This window comes from Oncorhynchus masou, chromosome 24 (assembly GCF_036934945.1).
Source record: "Oncorhynchus masou masou isolate Uvic2021 chromosome 24, UVic_Omas_1.1, whole genome shotgun sequence".
Taxonomy (NCBI): domain Eukaryota; kingdom Metazoa; phylum Chordata; class Actinopteri; order Salmoniformes; family Salmonidae; genus Oncorhynchus; species Oncorhynchus masou.
This window is the reverse complement of record NC_088235.1, coordinates 21,063,947-21,083,276: the sequence shown is the minus strand read 5'-3', so window position 1 is coordinate 21,083,276 and position 19,330 is coordinate 21,063,947. Positions and strand designations below refer to the sequence as shown.

Here is a 19,330-nt window from a genome sequence, read left to right as displayed (position 1 = left end):
TCTGTTCAATAAAGTTCATATTTATATCCAGCGCTTTATGGTCAGTAATGTTGTGCCTCGAAAACATCCGCCGAATTTCCAGAGCCACATCAATTTACAGAAATACTCATAATAAACTTTGATAAAAGATCCAAGTATTATGCACAGAATTATAGATATACTTCTCCTTAATGCAACAGTTGTGTCAGATGTCAAAAAAGCTTTACGGAAAAAGCAAACCATGCAATAAGTACGGTGCTCAGACACAAAAACAAGCCATGCAGATACCCGCCATGTTATGGAGTCAGTAAAAGTCAGAAATAGCATTATAAATATTCACTTACCTTTGATGTTCTTCATGCACTCCCAGGAATCCCAGTTCCACAATAAATGTTTGTTTTGTTCGATAAAGTCCATCATCTATCAAATACCTCCTTTTGTTAGCGCGTTTAGTAAACAAATCCAAACTCACAAATCCAAACTCACAAGGCGCGGGCAAGTCCAGGCAAAAGTTCAGACGAAAAGTTCAAAAGGTTATATTACAGTTCGTAGAAACGTGTCAAGCAATGTATAGAATCAATCTTTAGGATGTTTTTAACATAAATCTTCAATAATGTTCCAACCTGAGAATGCCCTTGTCTTTAGAAATGCAATGGAACGCAGGTCGCTCTCACGGGTGTGTGCGTGATCAGTTCATGCCACTCTGGCAGACCTCTGGTTGAAACAGCTCTCATTTGCCCCACTTCACAGTAGAAGCATATCCCTCCAGAAACCATGAGAAAGTTGTCCGGCTGTGGGGACCGTGTGAGGGGATTTATACTAACGTTACTATCTGTACTTACTGGTGGCACAGATTCTGTTTTTTTATTTATTTTTTATTTCACCTTTATTTAACCAGGCAGGCTAGTTGAGAACAAGTTCTCATTTACAACTGCGACCTGGCCAAGATAAAGCATAGCAGTGTGAACAGACAACACAGAGTAAAACAATTAACAAGTCAATAACACAGTAGGAAAAAAAAGAAAAAAGAGAGTCTATATACATTGTGTGCAAAAGGCATGAGGAGGTAGGTGAATAATTACAATTTTGCAGATTAACACTGGAGTGATAAATGATCAGATGGTCATGTACAGGTAGAGATACTGTTGTGCACAGATGCTGTTTCATCCTTTCCTAGACTGAAATTACCCTTGCCTAACGATTGCGTCTGAAGCTGGGCTTGCAGCACAGCTATCCTCGCCATAAGGCGATCATTCTCCTGTATATTATGAGTACAGCGACTGCATCAGAAGGCATCATGTTAATGTTACTACTTAGCTTCGGCTTTTGGAGGTCCTGACGAACCACGTCCAGATAAAGTGTCCGGAGTGAAAAAGTTGAATGAAAAAAAGTTGAGTGAGGAAAAAACAACAACATATAAACGGTAATTAAAAAGTAAAAACCGTAAAGTTGTCAGGTAGCAAAGTAAGGTTGGCAACAAAACGCAGAAAACGCACAGCAACACATAAACAAGTCTGCAAGTTGTGACCGGAAATGGCATCAGCAATTCAGCAATCAAAAGTATGACAGCTGTAGCTCAAGCTTCAAGACTGTCTGCATCTGTGTCTTACCTGAAACGGGATACATAACATGATGCAGCCACCACCATGCTTTCTATTCAGGACAAAAAGTGAATTGCTTTGCACATTTTTGTGCAGTATTACTTTAGTGCCTTGGTGCAAACAGGATGCATGTTTTGGAATATATTTATTCTGTACAAGCTTCCTTATTTTCACTCTGTCAATGAGTTTACTATTTTGGAGTAGCTACAATGTTGTTGATCCATCCTTGTTTTCAACTATCCACGCCATTAAACTCTGTAACTGTTTTAAATACACTATTGACCCATTGGCCTCCACATTTCCGACAATTGAGTTAGGAAGGACATGAGTATCTTTGTAGTGACTGGGTGTATTGATATACCATGCACCAACTTACTACGTGACTTGTTAAGCACATTTTACTCCTGAACTTATATGCCATAACAAAGGAGTTGAACATTTATTGACTCAAGACATTTCAGCTTTTCATTTTTAATTAATTTGTAAAAGTTTCAAAAAACATAATTCCACTTTAACATTACGGGGCCAGTGACAAAAATCTAAATTTGATGTATTTTACATTCAGGCTGTAACACATTTTTGGGGGGAAAAAAGCCAAGGGGTGTGAATACTTTCTGAAATAGCTACCTGGGCTATCTGCTTAGACCCTTTTTGCACTAACTATTTGACATGTTCATTATCTATCCTGTTGCCTAGTCACTTTACTAACTAACTATAGGTGCATATACAGTGCATTTGGAAAGTATTCAGACCCCTTGACTTTTTCCACATTATGTTACATTACAGATTTATTCTGAAATGGATTAAATAAATGTTTTCTCTCATCAATCTACACACAATACCCCGTAATGACAAAAAGAAAACAGGTTTTTAGAAATGTTAGTAAATTTATTTAAAAAAAATAAAAACAGAAATACCTTATTTACATATAGTAAGTATTCAGACCCTTTGACATGAGACTAGAAATTGAGCTCAGGTGCCTCCTGTTTCCATTGATCATCCTTGAGATGTTTCTACAACTTGATTGGAGTCCACCTGTGGTAAATTCAATTGATTGGACATGATTTGCAAAGGGAAACACCAGTCTATAAAAGGTTGACAGTGCATGTCAGAGTAAAAACCAAGCCATGAGGTCGAAGGAATTGTCCATAGAGCTTCGAGACTGGATTGTGTTGAGGTACAGATCTGGGGAAGGGTACCAAAATAATCCTGCAGCATTCAATGTCCCCAAGAACATAGTGGCCTCCATCATGTTTTTTTTAACTAGGCAAGTCAGTTAATAACAATTTCTTATTTTCAATGACAGCCTAGGAACAGTAGGTCAACTTTCAGTGCCAGAACTTGCAACCTTTTGGTTACTAGTCCAAAGCTCTAACCACTAGGCTACCCTGCCGCCTTTTCTTAAATGGATGAAGTTTGGAACCACCAAGACTCTTCCTAGAGCTGGCCGCCCGGCCAAACTTAGCAATCGGGGGAGAAAAGAACCCTATGCTCACTCTAACAGAACTGCCTCCTCATACCACCGCCGCTCAGCTTTCGCTGCCTCCAGCTCTGCCTTGGGGCGACGATATTCCCCAGCCTGTGCCCAGGGTCCTTCTCCGTTCAAATTCTGCTCCCATGTCCAGGAGTCTTGAGATTTCTGCCGCTGCCCATTACCACGCTGCTTGGTCCTTGGTTGGTGGGTGATTATGTAACGCTCGTCTTCCTCCTCTTCTGAGGAGGAGTAGTAGGAAGGATCGGAGAGACCAATGCGCAGCGTTGTACATGTTCATGATGAATTTATTGAACACAGAACACTAAAACAAAAATGACGAAGAGAATGACACGAAACGAAACAGTCCTGTCTGGTTACATACACAAAGACAGAAAACAATCACCCACACCACACAGGTGGGAAAAGGCTACCTAAGTATGATTCTCAATCAGAGACAACTAATGACACCTGCCTCTGATTGAAAACCATACCATCTGTCCTGAGCCGCCAGAGTCTCCCGTCTGTCCTGAGCCGCCAGAGTCTCCCATATGTCTTGAGCCGCCAGAGTCTCCCGTCTGTCCTGAGCCGCCAGTCTGTTCTGAGCCGCCAGAGCAACCAGTCTGTCCTGAGCCGCCAGTCAGCCAGGAGCTGCCAGAGCCGCCAGTCAGCCAGGAGCCGCCAGCCAGCCAGGCGCCTCCAGAGCCGCCAGTAAGCCAGGAGCCTCCAGAGCCGTCAGCCAACCAGGAGCCTCCAGAGCCGACAGCCAGCCAGGAGCTGCCAGAGCCATCAGCCAGGCAGGAGCCGCCAGAGCCATCAGCCAGCCAGGAGCTGCCAGATCCGTCAGTCAGCCAGGGGCTGCCAGAGCCGTTAGCCAGCCAGGAGCTACAAGAGCCATCAGCCAGCCAGGAGCTGCCAGAGCCGCCAGTCAGCCAGTAGCTGCCAGAGCCGTCAGTCAGCCAGGAGCTGCCAGAGCCGTCAGTCAGCCAAGAGCTGCCAGAGCCATCAGCCAGCCAGGAGCTGCCAGAGCAGTCAGTCAGCCAGGCGATGCCAGAATCGCCCTTCACTCCGGAGCTGCCGAAGTCTCCCGCCTGTCCGGTGCCGCCGGAGTCTCCCGCCTGTCCAGCGCTACTGGAGTCTCCCGCCTGTCCGGCGCTGCCGACCCATTTCTAGGGTCCCCAGTCCGAGGTCGGCAGCGAGGGTCGCCGTGTTTAAGAGGCCACGGAGGCAGACAATGAGTCAGAGAAAAACTCTGGTGAAGTGGGGTCCACGTCCCGCGCCAGAGCCGCTACCGCGGACCGACACCCACCCAGACCCTCCCCTATAGGTTCAGGTTTTGCGGCCAGAGTCCGCACCTTTGGGGGGGTACTGTCACGTTCTGACCATAGTTCTGTTATTTTATTCTTTGTATTAGTATGGTCAGGGCGTGAGTTGGGGTGGGCAGTCTATGTTTGTTTCTCTATGTTGGGTTTTGAGTTCGGCCAAGTATGGTTCTCAATCAGAGGCAGCGGTCAAATGCTGTCCCTGATTTAGAATCATACTTAGGTAGCCTGAGTTTCACTTTTAAGTTGTGGGTGTTTGTTTCCGTGTGAGTGTTTGTTGCCACACGGTACTGTTTCGGTTTTCGTTCATGTTCACATTTATTGTTTTGTATTTCAGTGTTCAGTTTATGTCTTAAAATAAACGTTATGGACACTTACCACTCTGCGCATTGGTCCTCCGATCCTTCTCGCTACTCCTCAGAAGAGGAGGAAGAATGTCGTTACACAACCAAAGCTCACGCTGATGTTGGCTTAGTTCTGTAGTTATTATCTGAACCACTCTGACATCGGACCAACGTCCTCACGTCCTCAGAACAGGAGGTTATATTGTCGTCAAGGGCTTATATAGGAAGGGAGAGGAGGGCGTGTTTGAAAAGTTTTATAGCCCATGTCACAGGGGCGGGCCACTGATTGAGCAGAGCCCTATCTTATGAAAACCCAAATCTCACATTTTAGAAGCTAAAATCACATTTCATCCCATCACAAATAATTTCATATTCAAACATTTAATTTGAACAACAATTCCATGTGAATCCGGTAACTCTGAAGTGTAGACTTTCCCCTGTAGAGTTTATGTCATCTTATCATTGATGAGAATGTCTCAGATGACAACCGAACTGACATCATATTCATTAAGTACCACCGCATATGTTCAATTGGTCAGATTACCAGAATATAGTTAATTTCCCCCCACCTTCTGATGTTCCCAGAATCTCTATGTCAACCAAGGGTTTTGCAAATGTAACATCAGTAGGGTAGAGAGAGGAAAAGGGGGGAAAGAGGTATTTATGACTGTCATAAACCTATCCCTAGGCCAACGTCATGACATGCATCATACCCAAAAAGACTCAAGGCTGTAATCGCTTCAACAAAGTACTGAGTAGAGGGTCTGAATACTTACGTAAATGTGATTTTTCAGTTCTTTTGTTGAAATACATTTGCAAAAAATCTAAAAACCTGTCTTTGCTTTGTCATTATGTGGTATTGTGTGTAGATTGATGAGTGTAAAAAACTATTAAATCCATTTTAGAATAAGGCTGAGAGAGAGCGAGAGCGAGAGAGAGAGAGTGATATTATAGACCCTCTACAGCCGGTGGGGGTCCCTTGTCAAGTAATTAACAGCCCGGGCAATAATTGAACACAGCTGCTGCTTTCTGGGCTTTGTTTTGTTTCCAGGCTACAAGGTGCTATCAAGACCCTAAAATCCGGCCGTGATTGGGAGTCTCATAGTCGTCCGGATTTGGCCAGGGTAGGCAGTCATTGTAAATAAGAATTTGTTCTTAACCAACTTGCCTAGTTAAATAAAGGTTTAATTAACAAACAAAAATGATTTTCTCAGCATCATTCATCGTTACCTAACAAAACACATTTTCAAATGGTGTCCTTTACGCATAAAATACGCATGACACATTGGCTTGTGGGCTGTAACACCCCTGTTGATATGGAATGTGATACCAAGCCACAATGTCAAATGCTTTGACAGCTTTGACATGATAAGTAGATTGGATGGGGAAAACTGATTTGTCATTCATATGAGATCTAAAGTGTTTGATGCAGTGCATCTCAACCAAAACCTTTTTTTTGCTGCATTATAGAGAGGGAAGGTGTGCAGATTTATTGAACATGACCATGTTGGACTAATACTTTTTACAGATTTTGATAGATAATGGTTTATTTGAGTGCTTATAAAAACATTCATGATATGACAAAATTCAGAATTTAAGTATATTTAGAAAAACAACATTTTCTCATTAACATGCCGATTTCTAAATTTGGCCTGAAAATATGAGTAATTTGATATACTGTCCATCTTAGATATTTTGAATAAAAATCACATACTCAGTTTCAAATTTACAACAATAATTTAGAAAGTACATGCAAGTACGTTCACCGTGGTAACATTACATTTTAAGGCAATTCAGGGATTTTGTCAAAGCACCTGTAATTGCAAAATTGTTAATATAGAAAAATGACACTTTTACAATAAAATGTTACATGATAGACTATTGTATGTCCCTGAAAAGCGACACAGGCATAATAAGACCATAATATACAACTGACAAAGCCTAATGGCATCCCTATCTACACATGCTTTTTAAAATCATTGAATGGATTGACCTAAAGATGTATATAATATAGAAATATATCAAGCAAGTACATTGAGTTTGGAATGAACAGCCACACCCTAGACCTGGGTTCAAATACTATTTAAGGGATTTCAATTACTTTCACATTTATTTCAAAGTAAGTATTTTGATATTTTTTCTTTGGAAATACAAGTATTTGCTACTACTTCAAATATAAGTAGTTGATTCGGGCACATTATTTGAAAATACTCAAATACACAGAAAATAAGTATTTAAAATAGAAATACTTAATTAAGCATGCATTTGAACCCAGGCCTGCCACAATCCAATGGTTAGGACTTTGTCTCTGTAAACCTGCAAGCACTGTAATATATCAGCAGCATTATCATGTTGATGGCACATTCTGGATGTGGGCAAGTCATCTGGCCAAGTTAAAAATGACAAAAAAGTATTGAATACAATATCTGGATAAAACTAAATGTAATAATTTTTTCAAATCCATTTTCAGTTTTGATATTCTGCACTGCTACAGTAAAGGCAATATGTATTTATTTATTTTTATTTCACTTTTACTTATTCAGGGGATCCCAATTGAGGCCAGGGTCTCATTCATAATAGTGCCCTGAGAACAAACAATTCACAAATCAACATAATTCAATAAAACAGCTAAAAATGAAAATACAAGACACAACAGATACATTTCAACAACACAAATAAATCATTACAATCAACCAAAACACTCGCAAACCTCAGAGAATGTTCCACATCAGCGTTCTAAACTGCCCTGCTGGCAGGGATTCAAGATGTAATGAGGATTGTAAATTATTCCAAACATGAGCGGCATTAAAACTAAGGGCTAATTTACCTAGGTTGGTAGAGACACAAGGGACAAAACCAACCCTGTGAGCGTTTTTGGTGCCTCTTGTTTTTCTACTTAAACATAGGCGGAGCACAGTGTCGTCCTGGTTAGGGTTTGGCCGGTGTAGGCTGTCATTGTAAATAAGAATGTGTTCTTATCTGACTTGCCAAGTTAAATAAAAAATACAAAACAGAGAAGTGAGATATGTTGGAAGTTCAAAAAGGGAGAAATGAATCAAAAAGGGAGAAATGAATCAAAAAGGGAGAAATGAATCTTAAAAGGGAGAAATGAATCAAAAAGGGAGAAATGAATCAAAAAGGGAGAAATGAATCAAAAAGGGAGAAATGAATCAAAAAGGGAGAAATGAATCAAAAAGGGAGAAATGAATCAAAAAGGGAGAAATTAAGTGATCTACGGGAAAATAGAGAGGTCCAGCCAACCGTAATGTTGGTTGGCGTAATGTTTTGATACCCATGTAAATCTCTCGAGGACAATGTGACGTTTATCAATATATTTGCCTCTATTTACTCTCAGTAGACGTCATGCAAAACTACAAATCTCAGCAAGCTCCTGCAAGTCAACTCTAGCTGACTTCACAGACTTGTCAATTTACAGAAATGTAGACAATTTATTAATTAGAAAATGTAGCTAACATTAGATAGTTAATCTAGAGATGGTTACCTTTGCCTCAATTCGGCAGGCTCGTCCAGATCATCATGGCATTTGTAGTTTTTTTTAGGATAGCCACATTAGCAGCTAATTAGCATTTCACTTTTGGGGGGTAAATACCGGAAAATATATTGATAAAAGTATCCTTGTCCTAGAGATTTACATGGTTATCAAAACGTCATGCCAGGGTGAGCCTACATGAAACACAGCTCTTATTTTAGTGTTTCTAAAATCCACTATGGGAAAAATGAATGGTGGAAAAACGATTGGTAACTTGACTTGTCTGTGAACATTTGAACGAAAACCAAATTAAAGGAGACATAGACGCTATTAAAAAACAACTGACAATGCAATATTAAAACAAATGGGTGGAGATTAATCATAAACCCAAATTGAGAACCTTTTGTTTGATTAAGGCTGACTTTGTGTGTGAGATATATATATTATGTACAACCTACATAAAAGCAAGTGATCGCTATGTACACATGTAAGATCAGGGATATTGCCTCTGTGTATTGAAACAGGTAAGATCAGGGAAATTGCTTCTGTGTATTGAAACAGGTTAGATCAGGGAAATTGCCTCTGTGTATTGAAATAGGTAAGATCAGAGATATTGCCTCTGCGTATTGAAACAGGTAAGATCAGGGAAATTGCCTCTGTGTATTGAAACAGGTAAGATCAGAGATATTGCCTCTGAGTATTGAAACAGGTAAGATCAGGGATATTGTCTCTGAGTATTGAAACAGGTAAGATCAGTGAAATTGTCTCTGAGTATTGAAACAGGTAAGATCAGGGATATTGTCTCTGCGTATTGAAACAGGTAAGATCAGGGATATTGTCTCTGTGTATTGAAACAGGTAAGATCAGGGTTATTGTCTCTGCGTATTGAAACAGGTAAAATCAGTGATATTGTCTCTGCATATTGAAACAGGTAATATAAGGGATATTGTCTCTGTGTATTGAAACAGGTTAGATCAGTGATATTGTCTCTGCATATTGAAACAGGTAATATAAGGGATATTGTCTCTGTGTATTGAAACAGGTCGGTTTTTGGTGAAATGGAAGCGGAAACACTATGTAACTATTGTGACCTCGAAGAGAGAACTCAATTAATTTTATCCTCTATTGTCCTTTCTACCACGATATACGCTTTCAGAAATTCCACCAAATCTACCCTTGCATTATGTGGCTGAGCGATGAAGAGAAACTGAAATAGTTTTTCGTCTTTTGTGTATTTCTGTTTTGTTTTATAAAAGCTTGGAATAAAATAAAAAGGGTGACAGAATGAAATTCAAAGTGCACATATGTATATAGGTTGTGTATATCACTCACAATAGAAGGGCTTGTAAGTAAGCATTTCACAGTAAGGTGAACACCTGTTGAATTTGGTGCATGTGACAAATAAAATTAGATTTGATTTAAATCTTCTCTTTGTGCCAGACCGGGTTTAAATGCTATTTGCTGTATTTCTTTTGTAATTAATTTGTATTCTTTTTTACAGCTCTAGGGTTGTTATTATTGCTTGAATAACCTTATTTACTATTATTCATTTTTCATTCTTTATGCAGTGCACACTACACAGAACACTGGAAGAATTATCACTGAATAATCACTGTGAATCATTGTAATGTTTGTTTATGCCTCAGTAAATCCAGTAAGGGATGGGTTGCCAACTGCCGATTTGACACGGAAATAAAATATAAATGATTAATTTGACAGTTCCAAAACCACTTGCACATCATATACACATATAATAAATAACAATTTAGTACAGAACATACAGTATATAAAAGCTGCTATACATACAGTAGATGTGAAGCAGATTGATGGGCTACATCCATTTTCTGACTTTAAAATGAATAATATAAAGCCATTGACTCTGGAAGCAAACAATAATGTAATTGTAAACAAACAAACAGATCATTTTGATCTCATGGATGGTCAGTTCTTGCATCCATAGCTCTGTCTATCAATTTGACAGTGGTTACATTCCTCCAGTCCCATCTCTCAGCTGTTTACCAAAACAAGTGGTGGGGTGGCAGCCTTGTTTTTTTGAATCGCCGCTTGACCCTTGAATAACAATCTTCTTGAATTAGTGTCTTGAAATAAGTGCTCTCAATCAAGAGTTTCTAATTGTGAATGATGTTGACCATAGAACATTATCCTATTACAGTATGTTCAATATACCAGTCTACAAAGATACTGTGTACATAATAGTGGATGTGTCTTCATTTCAGTGTTCTGCCTAATGTTCAACATTTTAATAATGCTACCTGACAGAAAGCTTTATGCGGAGTGTCATTCCGCATTCAAATACTTGTCAGCCTCTCCAGAAAGAGGCAACAGTACGATCGATGCTTGTGCTACGAAGCACTTCAGTATCTTGGCGCATCATGTGTCAGAGCTTTGTGTCAGAGCACTGTGGTTACCTGGGTGACTTCCGAGCTCATGTCATCGTTAGGCTGGTAGCGTGAGTCCAAAGACAACATCTCCATACCTAGTCATACCTGTTGATTGGACCTCTCCACCCTGTTGGCGCTGGAGTGCTGATCGCGCTGGTGCTGCTGGTGGGGGCGGGTACGAGAAGAATTCTGCAACTCCAGCACAGAGGGACTCAAGGGGATGCAGAACTCGCGGAAGCAGCGCTTGAAGTTCTCGTCCAGGAAGGCGTAGAGGACGGGATTCAGGCAGCTGTTGGTGTAGCCCAGAGCGATGCAGAAGTGCCAGGTGACGGACTGCAGCAGGGAGTTGGGGATGTTGATTAGGGCTTTGATGATGACGTAGATGTGGATGGGCGTCCAGCAGATGATGAAGACGGCCACCACCACCAGGACCATGCGGGTGATGCGCCGCAGGTTGCGGTCCTTCTCCTTGGAGCCGGACAACATGCGCACGCTCTTCAGGCGCAAGATCATTAGCCCGTAGCATACGGTAATGATGAGGACCGGGATGATGAAGGCAAAGATGAAGACGCAGATTTTCAGGAGATTCTCCCAGTACCAGGATGGGTGTGGGAAGATCAAAGTGCAGTCGATGAATCCTGAACATGTGAAGATTGAGTACAAGACACAGTTGGGGGAAAGTAGTACATGAGGAAACCAATAGCTTCACGGCAGTCTTTTTCACATTTAAACAGTTTTTCACAATTCCTGACATTTAATCCGAGTACAAATTCCCTGTCTTAGGTCAGTTAGGATCACCACTTTATTTTAAGAATGTGAAATGTCAGAATAATAGTAGAGAGAATGATTTATTTCAGCTTTTATTTATTTCATCATATTCCCAGTGGGTCAGAAGTTTACATATACTCAATCAGTATTTGGTAGCATGGCCTTTAAATTGTTTAACTTGGGTCAAACGTTTCAGGTAGTCTTCCACTAGCTTCCCACAATAAGTTGGGTGAATTTTGGCCCATTCCTCCTGACAGAGCTGGTGTAACTGAGTCAGGTTTGTAGGCCTCCTTGCTCGCACAAGCTTTTCAAGTTCTGCCCACACATTTTCTATTGGATTGAGGTCAGGGTTTTGTGATGGCCACTCCAATACCTTGACCTTGTTGTCCTCAAGCCATTTTGCCACAACTTTGGAAGCATGCTTGGGGTCATTGTCCATTTGGAAGACCCATTTGCGACCAAGCTTTAACTTCCTGACTGATGTCTTGAGATGTTGCTTCAATATATCCACATACTTCTCCTTCCTCACGATGCCATCTATTTTGTGAAGTGCACCAGTCCCTCCTGCAGCAAAGCACCCCCACAACATGATGCTGCCACCCCTGTTCTTCACGGTTGGGATGGTGTTCTTTGGCTTGCAAGCCTCCCCCTTTTTCCTCCAAACATAACAATGTTCATTATGGCCAAACAGTTCTATTTTTGTTTCATCAGAACAGAGAACATTTCTCCAAAAAGTACAATCTTTGTCCCCATGTGCAGTTGCAAACCGTAGTCTGGCTTTTTTTATGGCGGTTTTGGAGCAGTGGCTTCTTCCCTGCTGAGCGTCCTTTCGGTTGTGTCGATATTGGACTCGTTTCACTGTGGATATAGATACTTTTGTACTTGTTTCCTCCAGCATCTTCACAAGGTCCTTTGCTGTTCTGGGATTGATTTGCACTTTTCGCACCATAGTACGTTCATCTGTAGGAGACAGAATGCGTCTCCTTCCTGAGCGGTATGACGGCTGTGTGGTCCCATGGTGTTAATACTTGCGTACTATTGTTTGTACAGATGAATGTGGTACCTTCAGGCATTGGGAAATTGTTCCCAAGGATGAACCAGACTTGTGGAGGTTTTTCTGAGGTCTTGGCTGATTTATTTAGATTTTCCCATACTGTCAAGCAAAGAGGCACTGAGTTTGAAGGTAAGCCTTGAAATACATCCACAGGTACACATCCAATTGACTCAAATGATTTCAATTAGCCTATCAGAAGCTTCTAAAGCCATGACATTATTTTCTGGAATTTTCCAAGCTGTTTAAAGGCACTGTCAACTTAGTGTATGTAAACTTCTGACACACTGGAATTGTGATACAGTGAATAATCTGTCTGTAAACAATTTTGGGAAAAATGACTTGTGTCATGCACAAAGTAGATGTCTTAACCAACTTGCCAAAACTATAGTTTGTTAACAAGAAATTTGTGGAGTGGTTGAAAAACGAGTTTTAATTACTCCAACCTAAGTGTATGTAAACTTCCGACTTCAACTGTAGATAAAGCTACATAGGCCCCGAAGCATTGCTCATAATGTTAGCCATTAAACACCCTTGTGCTGCCTGCTTCTATTCCCCACGCTGACATCAGATAGAGTTCCTTCAAAAGACTGCAAATAACACCCATTCTCATCTAACCAATAAAAAGAGCTAAAATGGTTTTTAAGGGCATTTTGAAAACCTAATTCAGGAGAAGCATCACAAATTTTTCTGACAAGTTTCCATCCCACTATTATACTGAAATGATGCATGGACTTTAAGACTATTATACATGGTGGAAGCTGCTAGTCTATGGTTATATTAGCTATCTATAAAAACTACATGGTGGAAGCTGCTAGTCTATGGTTATATTAGCCATCTATAAAGACTACATGGTGGAAGCTGCTAGTCTATGGTTATATTAGCCATCTATAAAGTCTACATGGTGGAAGCTGCTAGTCTATGGTTATATTAGCTATCTATAAAGTCTACATGGTGGAACCTGCTAGTCTATGGTTATATTAGCCATCTATAAAGTACATGGTGGAAGCTGCTAGTCTATGGTTATATTAGTCATCTATAAAGTCTACATGGTGGAAGCTGCTAGTCTATGGTTATATAAGTCATCTTTAAAGATGCACTATGTAGAAATCGCTCTGCAATTTCCTGGTTGCTAATTTCAGTTTATGTGACAAAACAAGCAAGTATAGTGTAGAACCTCCATACTCAACTGGCGGATCGCGGACCAGAACCGGAACCAGAACGGGGTCAATACGGACCGCAGGTTCCAAAGAAACATTTTTGTATTTATTTATTTATTTTTTACATGTTTTGGTCCTTGGTATCATATAAACACACATAACTCACATTTCTATGTGAAGTTGGTTGGGTCACCCCAAAAGTTACATATTGCAGCTTTAAAGCATTATATTGATGAATAGAGTTGGAAACCTACATTAAGGCCAATTAGGGATGAACACTTACAAAACATTACTTAATATAGCCTCTGAATTGCAGTTTTAAATCCACCATTATGTAAAAGTTAATGTCACACGTAAACCTAAATAAAGGAACTGAATGTGTTCTTATTATATGATAATAAAAAAAAAGCTTCTTAGCTAACATGGCACTTTCTCTCTATGACTCAGACCCAGACCATGTGTAGAACAGCAAAGTGATAATTTGGAGAATTCCATTCACTTCACAGAAATAAAATGAAGTGTAAAACATAATTGTTACTCTCTCGCTACTGTGGTGTACTCACTGACATTATAGATAGGCGGCCTACAATAGAGGATCAAAGAAAAACAGCATGGGGAAACGTACTGTCATACTTGCCATTATCAGTTACAGTAGTTAAGGCGGTGAACATGACAGGCAGACCGATGGCAGAGGACAGGATCCAGTTGCACACGTTGACAATCTTTGCGTTACGGGGCGTGCGGAAGTCTAAGGCCTTGACGGGGTGGCACACTGCAATGTAACGGTCAATACTCATGGTGGTCAATGTGAAGATACTGGTGAACATGTTGTAGTAGTCGATGGATATCACTATCTTGCACAGCACGTCTCCAAACGGCCAGGTCCCCATCAGGAAGTTGACACTCTGGAAGGGCAGCGTACTGGTGGCTAGTGCATCAGCCAAGGCCAGGTTGAAGATGTAGATATTTGTGGCGGTTTTCATTTTAGTGTATCTGGAAAGATAACATAAAGAAAAAAAAATGGAAAGACCAAATTAGGGGATGCTTATCAGAAGACAAATAATCTGGACAGCAGCTTGTCTATCTCAAAACCATAAGCTCAGCAATGTCTTCTGTTCACCTTGCCGTTCATGGCAACGTCTTATCGCTGTGTTTCAGTTTCTCAGACAAATCATACCACAAAGAACAGGTTTACAAAATATTGGATTCATAAGGAATTTATATTACAAACAAACACACAGACAGATGGTGTATTGACATAGGGCTACATACACAACTGTTAATTAATTCTAATTCAATTTCTCTTTCTTACAGCGTTACCAACTGGGTATCTCTCGAAAACTCTTCTAATTACCTGGGTTTTCAGAGGTTTGCGTTTCACACGGTTGACTGCATGTCAACTACAATTCTTCAGACAGTGTGTTTTAACGTTTAGAAATGTCAAAAATCATTGCTTGCGAAACGGTTTTCGAAACATGCTGATATACTTTTTATATTTCATACAGTGCATTCGGAAAGTACCCCTTCCCTTTTCCACATTTTGTTAATTAAGTTACAGCCTTAAAAATAGATCAAATACTTTTTCCCCTCATCAATCTACACACAATACCCTATAATGACAAAGCGAAAACAGTTTTTTTGTTTAGCAAATTTATAAAATAAAAAAAATCAATACCTTATTTAAATAAATATTCAGACCCTTTGCTATGAGACTCGAAATTGAGCTCAGGTGCATCGTGTTTCTATTGATCATCCTTGAGATTGGAGTCCACCTGTGGCAAAAACCAAGCCATGAGGTCGAAGGAATTGTCTGTAAAGCTCAGAGACAGGATTGTATCGAGTTGAAGATCTGGGGAAGGGTAGCAAAACATTTCTGCAGCATTGAAGGTCCCCAAGAACAAGTTTGTAAGAAGTTTGGAACCACCAAAACTCTTCCTAGAGCTGGCCGCCTGGCCAAACTGAAGCAATCGGGGGAGGGCCTTTGTCAGGGAGGTGACCAAGAACCCAACGGAAGCCACTCCTCAGTAAAAGGCACACGACAGCCCGCTTGGAGTGCGCCAAAACGCACCTAAAGCCTCTTGAGAAACAAGATTCTTTGTCTGATGAAACCAAGATTGAACTATTTGGCCTGAATGCCAAGAGTCACGTCTGGAGGAAACCTGCACAATCCCTACAGTGAAGCATGGTGGTGGTAGCATCATGCTGTGGGGATGTTTTTCAACGGCAGGACGTGGGAGACTAGTCAGGATCTAGTCAGCGAAAGATGAACGGAGCAAAGTAAAGGGAGATCCTTGATGAAAACCTGCTCCAGAGCGCTCAGGACCTCAGACTGGGGAGAAGGTCACCTTCCAACAGGACAACAACCCTAAGCACACAGCCAAGACAACTTAAGAGTGGCTTTGGGACAAGTCTCTGAATGTCCATGAGTGGCCCACCCAGAGCCCCGACTTGAACCAGATCAAACATCTCTGGAGAGACCTGAAAATAGCTGTGCAGCAATACTCCCCATCCAACCTGACAGAGCTTGAGAGGATCTGCAGAGAAGAATGGGAGAAACTCCCCAAATACAGGTGTTCCAAGCTTGTAGAGTCATACCCAAGAAGACGTGAGGCTGTAATCGCTGCCAAAGGTGCTTCAACAAAGTACTGAGTAAAAGGTCTGAATACTTATGTAAATATGAAATTTCATTTTTTTTCTAAAAACCTGTTTTTGCTTTCACTTTATGTCTTTTTTGTGTAGATTAGGAAAGAAACAAATGTAACCCATTTTAGAATAAGGCTGTAATGCAACAAAATGTGGAAAAAGTCAAGGGGTCTGAATACCTTTCAAATGCACTGTATCAGCGAGAAATACTCATTCAAGTAAAAAATATACACTTACTGTAGCAGTTTTGCACAGATCCACAAGCAGTGTGTGCCTCCAGTTGACAAACTACACTTCCTCTCCAGTTAAGTTTACACACAGGTGTAGAGAATACTCTACCCTAGATAGCTAATTAGCACAGGTGGCTGCCTATGTCTTGCACCTGTCTTCTGTAAACAAGCGATGTAACGTGGAGATATGGCCGTGTAGGAACACTAACCCAATTAAGGTGTGTAGTAATTTAAAAATATATATATATTATTATTATTTTGCGCTGATATGAATGATACGTTCCTTATGTTTCCAAAACCATACCGCAAGCAATACGTTTTAACAGTCAGAACGTTATTGTTAAACAAACAGACAGTCATTGTAATGGAAATGGTATTTTTACTTGAACAAATATTTGACCAGCCTAAATCCTCTCATGACAGGCACTGACAATAGTTCATCAAAATGATTAGCTCCAAATACATAAAGACAGTGTTGGGTGGATCATGAATGTCATTTCCACCCATTAGATACTACATTGATCTCTTACGTATCATATCAGAGCACTTATGATGCAGTTGGTCTTATTATACTAATTATCCAGAGATACCATAAGTAGTGTCGTCCATTTTGTTTATTCAACGGAGCAGACTAGATATTTTATCCGTATCTGTTGTCACCCCGATCTTAATCATTTCAATCAAAATCATAGTGTTCATTTGGAGCTTATTGTGCGCCATTACAGAAAAAACGTATTGTTGCATAATGAAGTACTGTTCGCTTTTGTTGTTTCTTAATTTTCATTATTTCTCATTATGAGGCATCATTTGTAGGTTTAATTTTGTTACTTTCTAGGTTCAGCATATTCCTGTACACAAATAAAACTAAAAGGAAACCATTTTCACTTGTATAACTATTCTGCAATAATTTCTTTGTAGTAGTACAGAGAGTAAAGGTGTGTTTACATTGTGGAGATACAGAATGACTACAAGGAACCGTCGCTTATATGTGAATTAGAGTTTCAGAGCAGTCTGACCCTGTGCCGGATGCCTTTCTAATCCAAATCGCCCGGGCAATCTTGTGGACCGACCTGCCAACATTTTACGTTTGCGTGTGCTGCGGATTACCATTAATGACATATTATATAAACGTTATAAATTGAGTTTTGGATGCGTGGGGGGGAAACTCAAGTGTGACGGAGCTTGAACTGTCGTTCCTGCGTCTCCGCAATTAATGGATAGTAATAACGTATTGCTGTTGAACTTCCCATAATGCCCAAAAAGAAAGAGTGGCATATCTTAAACAGAATGGCTTGTGTATTTGGCTAATATAAACAATATTATATAACGCTTGAGAATAGCAAATACAATCCCTTATGCTCATCCACATCATTCTGATTGGTTTTTCATGAGAAAATGTTTCATTCATTTCCAATGCCACATTAGCAGTCTGGGATTGTCTCACTTCTTCTCGTTTCCAAAACTCTTTGTTATCTTCTAATGTCAATGAGATTTTCAGAACAGATAACAGCAAATCATCTTTTTTATTTTGGAAAAATCTCCCTGATCACACTGTTTAGATAGATTACTAAACTGTACCATGGCCCTGATTAATAAGGGGGATATCTAGTCAGTTGTACAACTGAATACCTTCCAACTGAAATGTGTCTTCTACATCCATGAATTTGATAAAGGGCTTCATTGACAAAACCCCGAAGTATCCCTTTAAGATACAAGGCATTTTCTGGATAAATACAATCTCAAATTGGCCGCAGGTAGCCTAATGGTTAGAGAGGCTAGACAGCATTTTGAAATTCTGGGTCTGATGGGAAGAATCTGCCAGGAAGGGAATCCTGGATGCCATTGCCTGCTGTTGTGCCCTTGAGCAAGGCACTTAACCCCCCCCTCAACAACTGCTCAACAGGCGCCAGGGTGACAGACGCCTGCTCCAACCTCTCTGACCTCTATATGTATGTGTGTCATTTGGAGTGGTTGGGATAAAGAGGAAGTCAAATTTCAGTTGAACCTCGTGTACAATTGACAAATAAAAGTTAACTTGACCTCAAATGAAGGACTCCTCCAAAATAAAAAACAGCAGCACAGTAACCCAAACAATGAAAAGACGAAGAACAAATGCACTGCATTTTACTTTTAAATGTAATTTACTCTTGAGCCAACATCCGCAGCGTTTACTCTGAATGCAATCTCTGAGAACATCAGGGAAGTTGCCTTGTCGATAGTGCATTGCACTTGGAATGAATCCTGGCAGAAGATTGAGATGGCTGGGGAATGCATGCTAAAATAAATTGAACTATTTTTATTTTGAAAGATAATTCATTTTTTGTCTACTATGTTTGCGCATGGAGTTGTGCATTATATGTAAGCCATGGATGTACACAAGGAACCGGATGTCTTGAGCTTTAAGCATAACATTGTCCGTGTCTGATGGATGGGTCTGATGTCATCGGTGTAAAAGCCCAGGAAGGAACCAAGGGCAGGGTGTTTTGTATTGCACATTCTGGAACACAACATGTCTGTCTATAACAACACCATAAAACACAGCAGGGGAGAATTGTTGATAAGGTGAAGCTTGAGTCTCTCAGACAAAAAATGATGATTGCCTACCAGTTCCAGGGAGAGAATGTGGAAATGTTGCTCCCAATGTACTCTCTTTGTAAGGAAGACTAATACTGGACAGAAGGGATATCTGGATCTGGGCAGAAGGGATATCTGGATCTGGGCAGAAGGGATATCTGGATCTGGACAGAAGGGATATCTGGATATGGACAGAAGGGATTTCTGGATCTGGACAGAAGGGATATCTGGATCTGGATAGAAGGGATTTCTGGATCTGGACAGAAGGGATATCTGGATCTGGGCAGAAGGGATA

The 19,330-nt window shown here is 40.5% G+C and overlaps 1 protein-coding gene across 1 annotated transcript in view; it reads right to left on the bottom strand.

The window, feature by feature from the left end:
* Positions 1 to 6,160: 6,160 nt before the first annotated feature.
* The window catches only part of LOC135511890 (delta-type opioid receptor-like), a 30,335-nt gene continuing 17,165 nt past the window's right edge, over positions 6,161 to 19,330 (bottom strand). Inside the window, exons 2-3 of the mRNA XM_064933401.1 lie at positions 14,214 to 14,581; positions 6,161 to 11,247 (exon numbers count right to left, since the gene is read on the bottom strand). Coding sequence (XP_064789473.1) covers positions 10,709 to 11,247; positions 14,214 to 14,581 — 907 coding nt within the window. The 3' untranslated portion in view covers positions 6,161 to 10,708. The remainder of the gene's footprint in view (positions 11,248 to 14,213; positions 14,582 to 19,330) is intronic.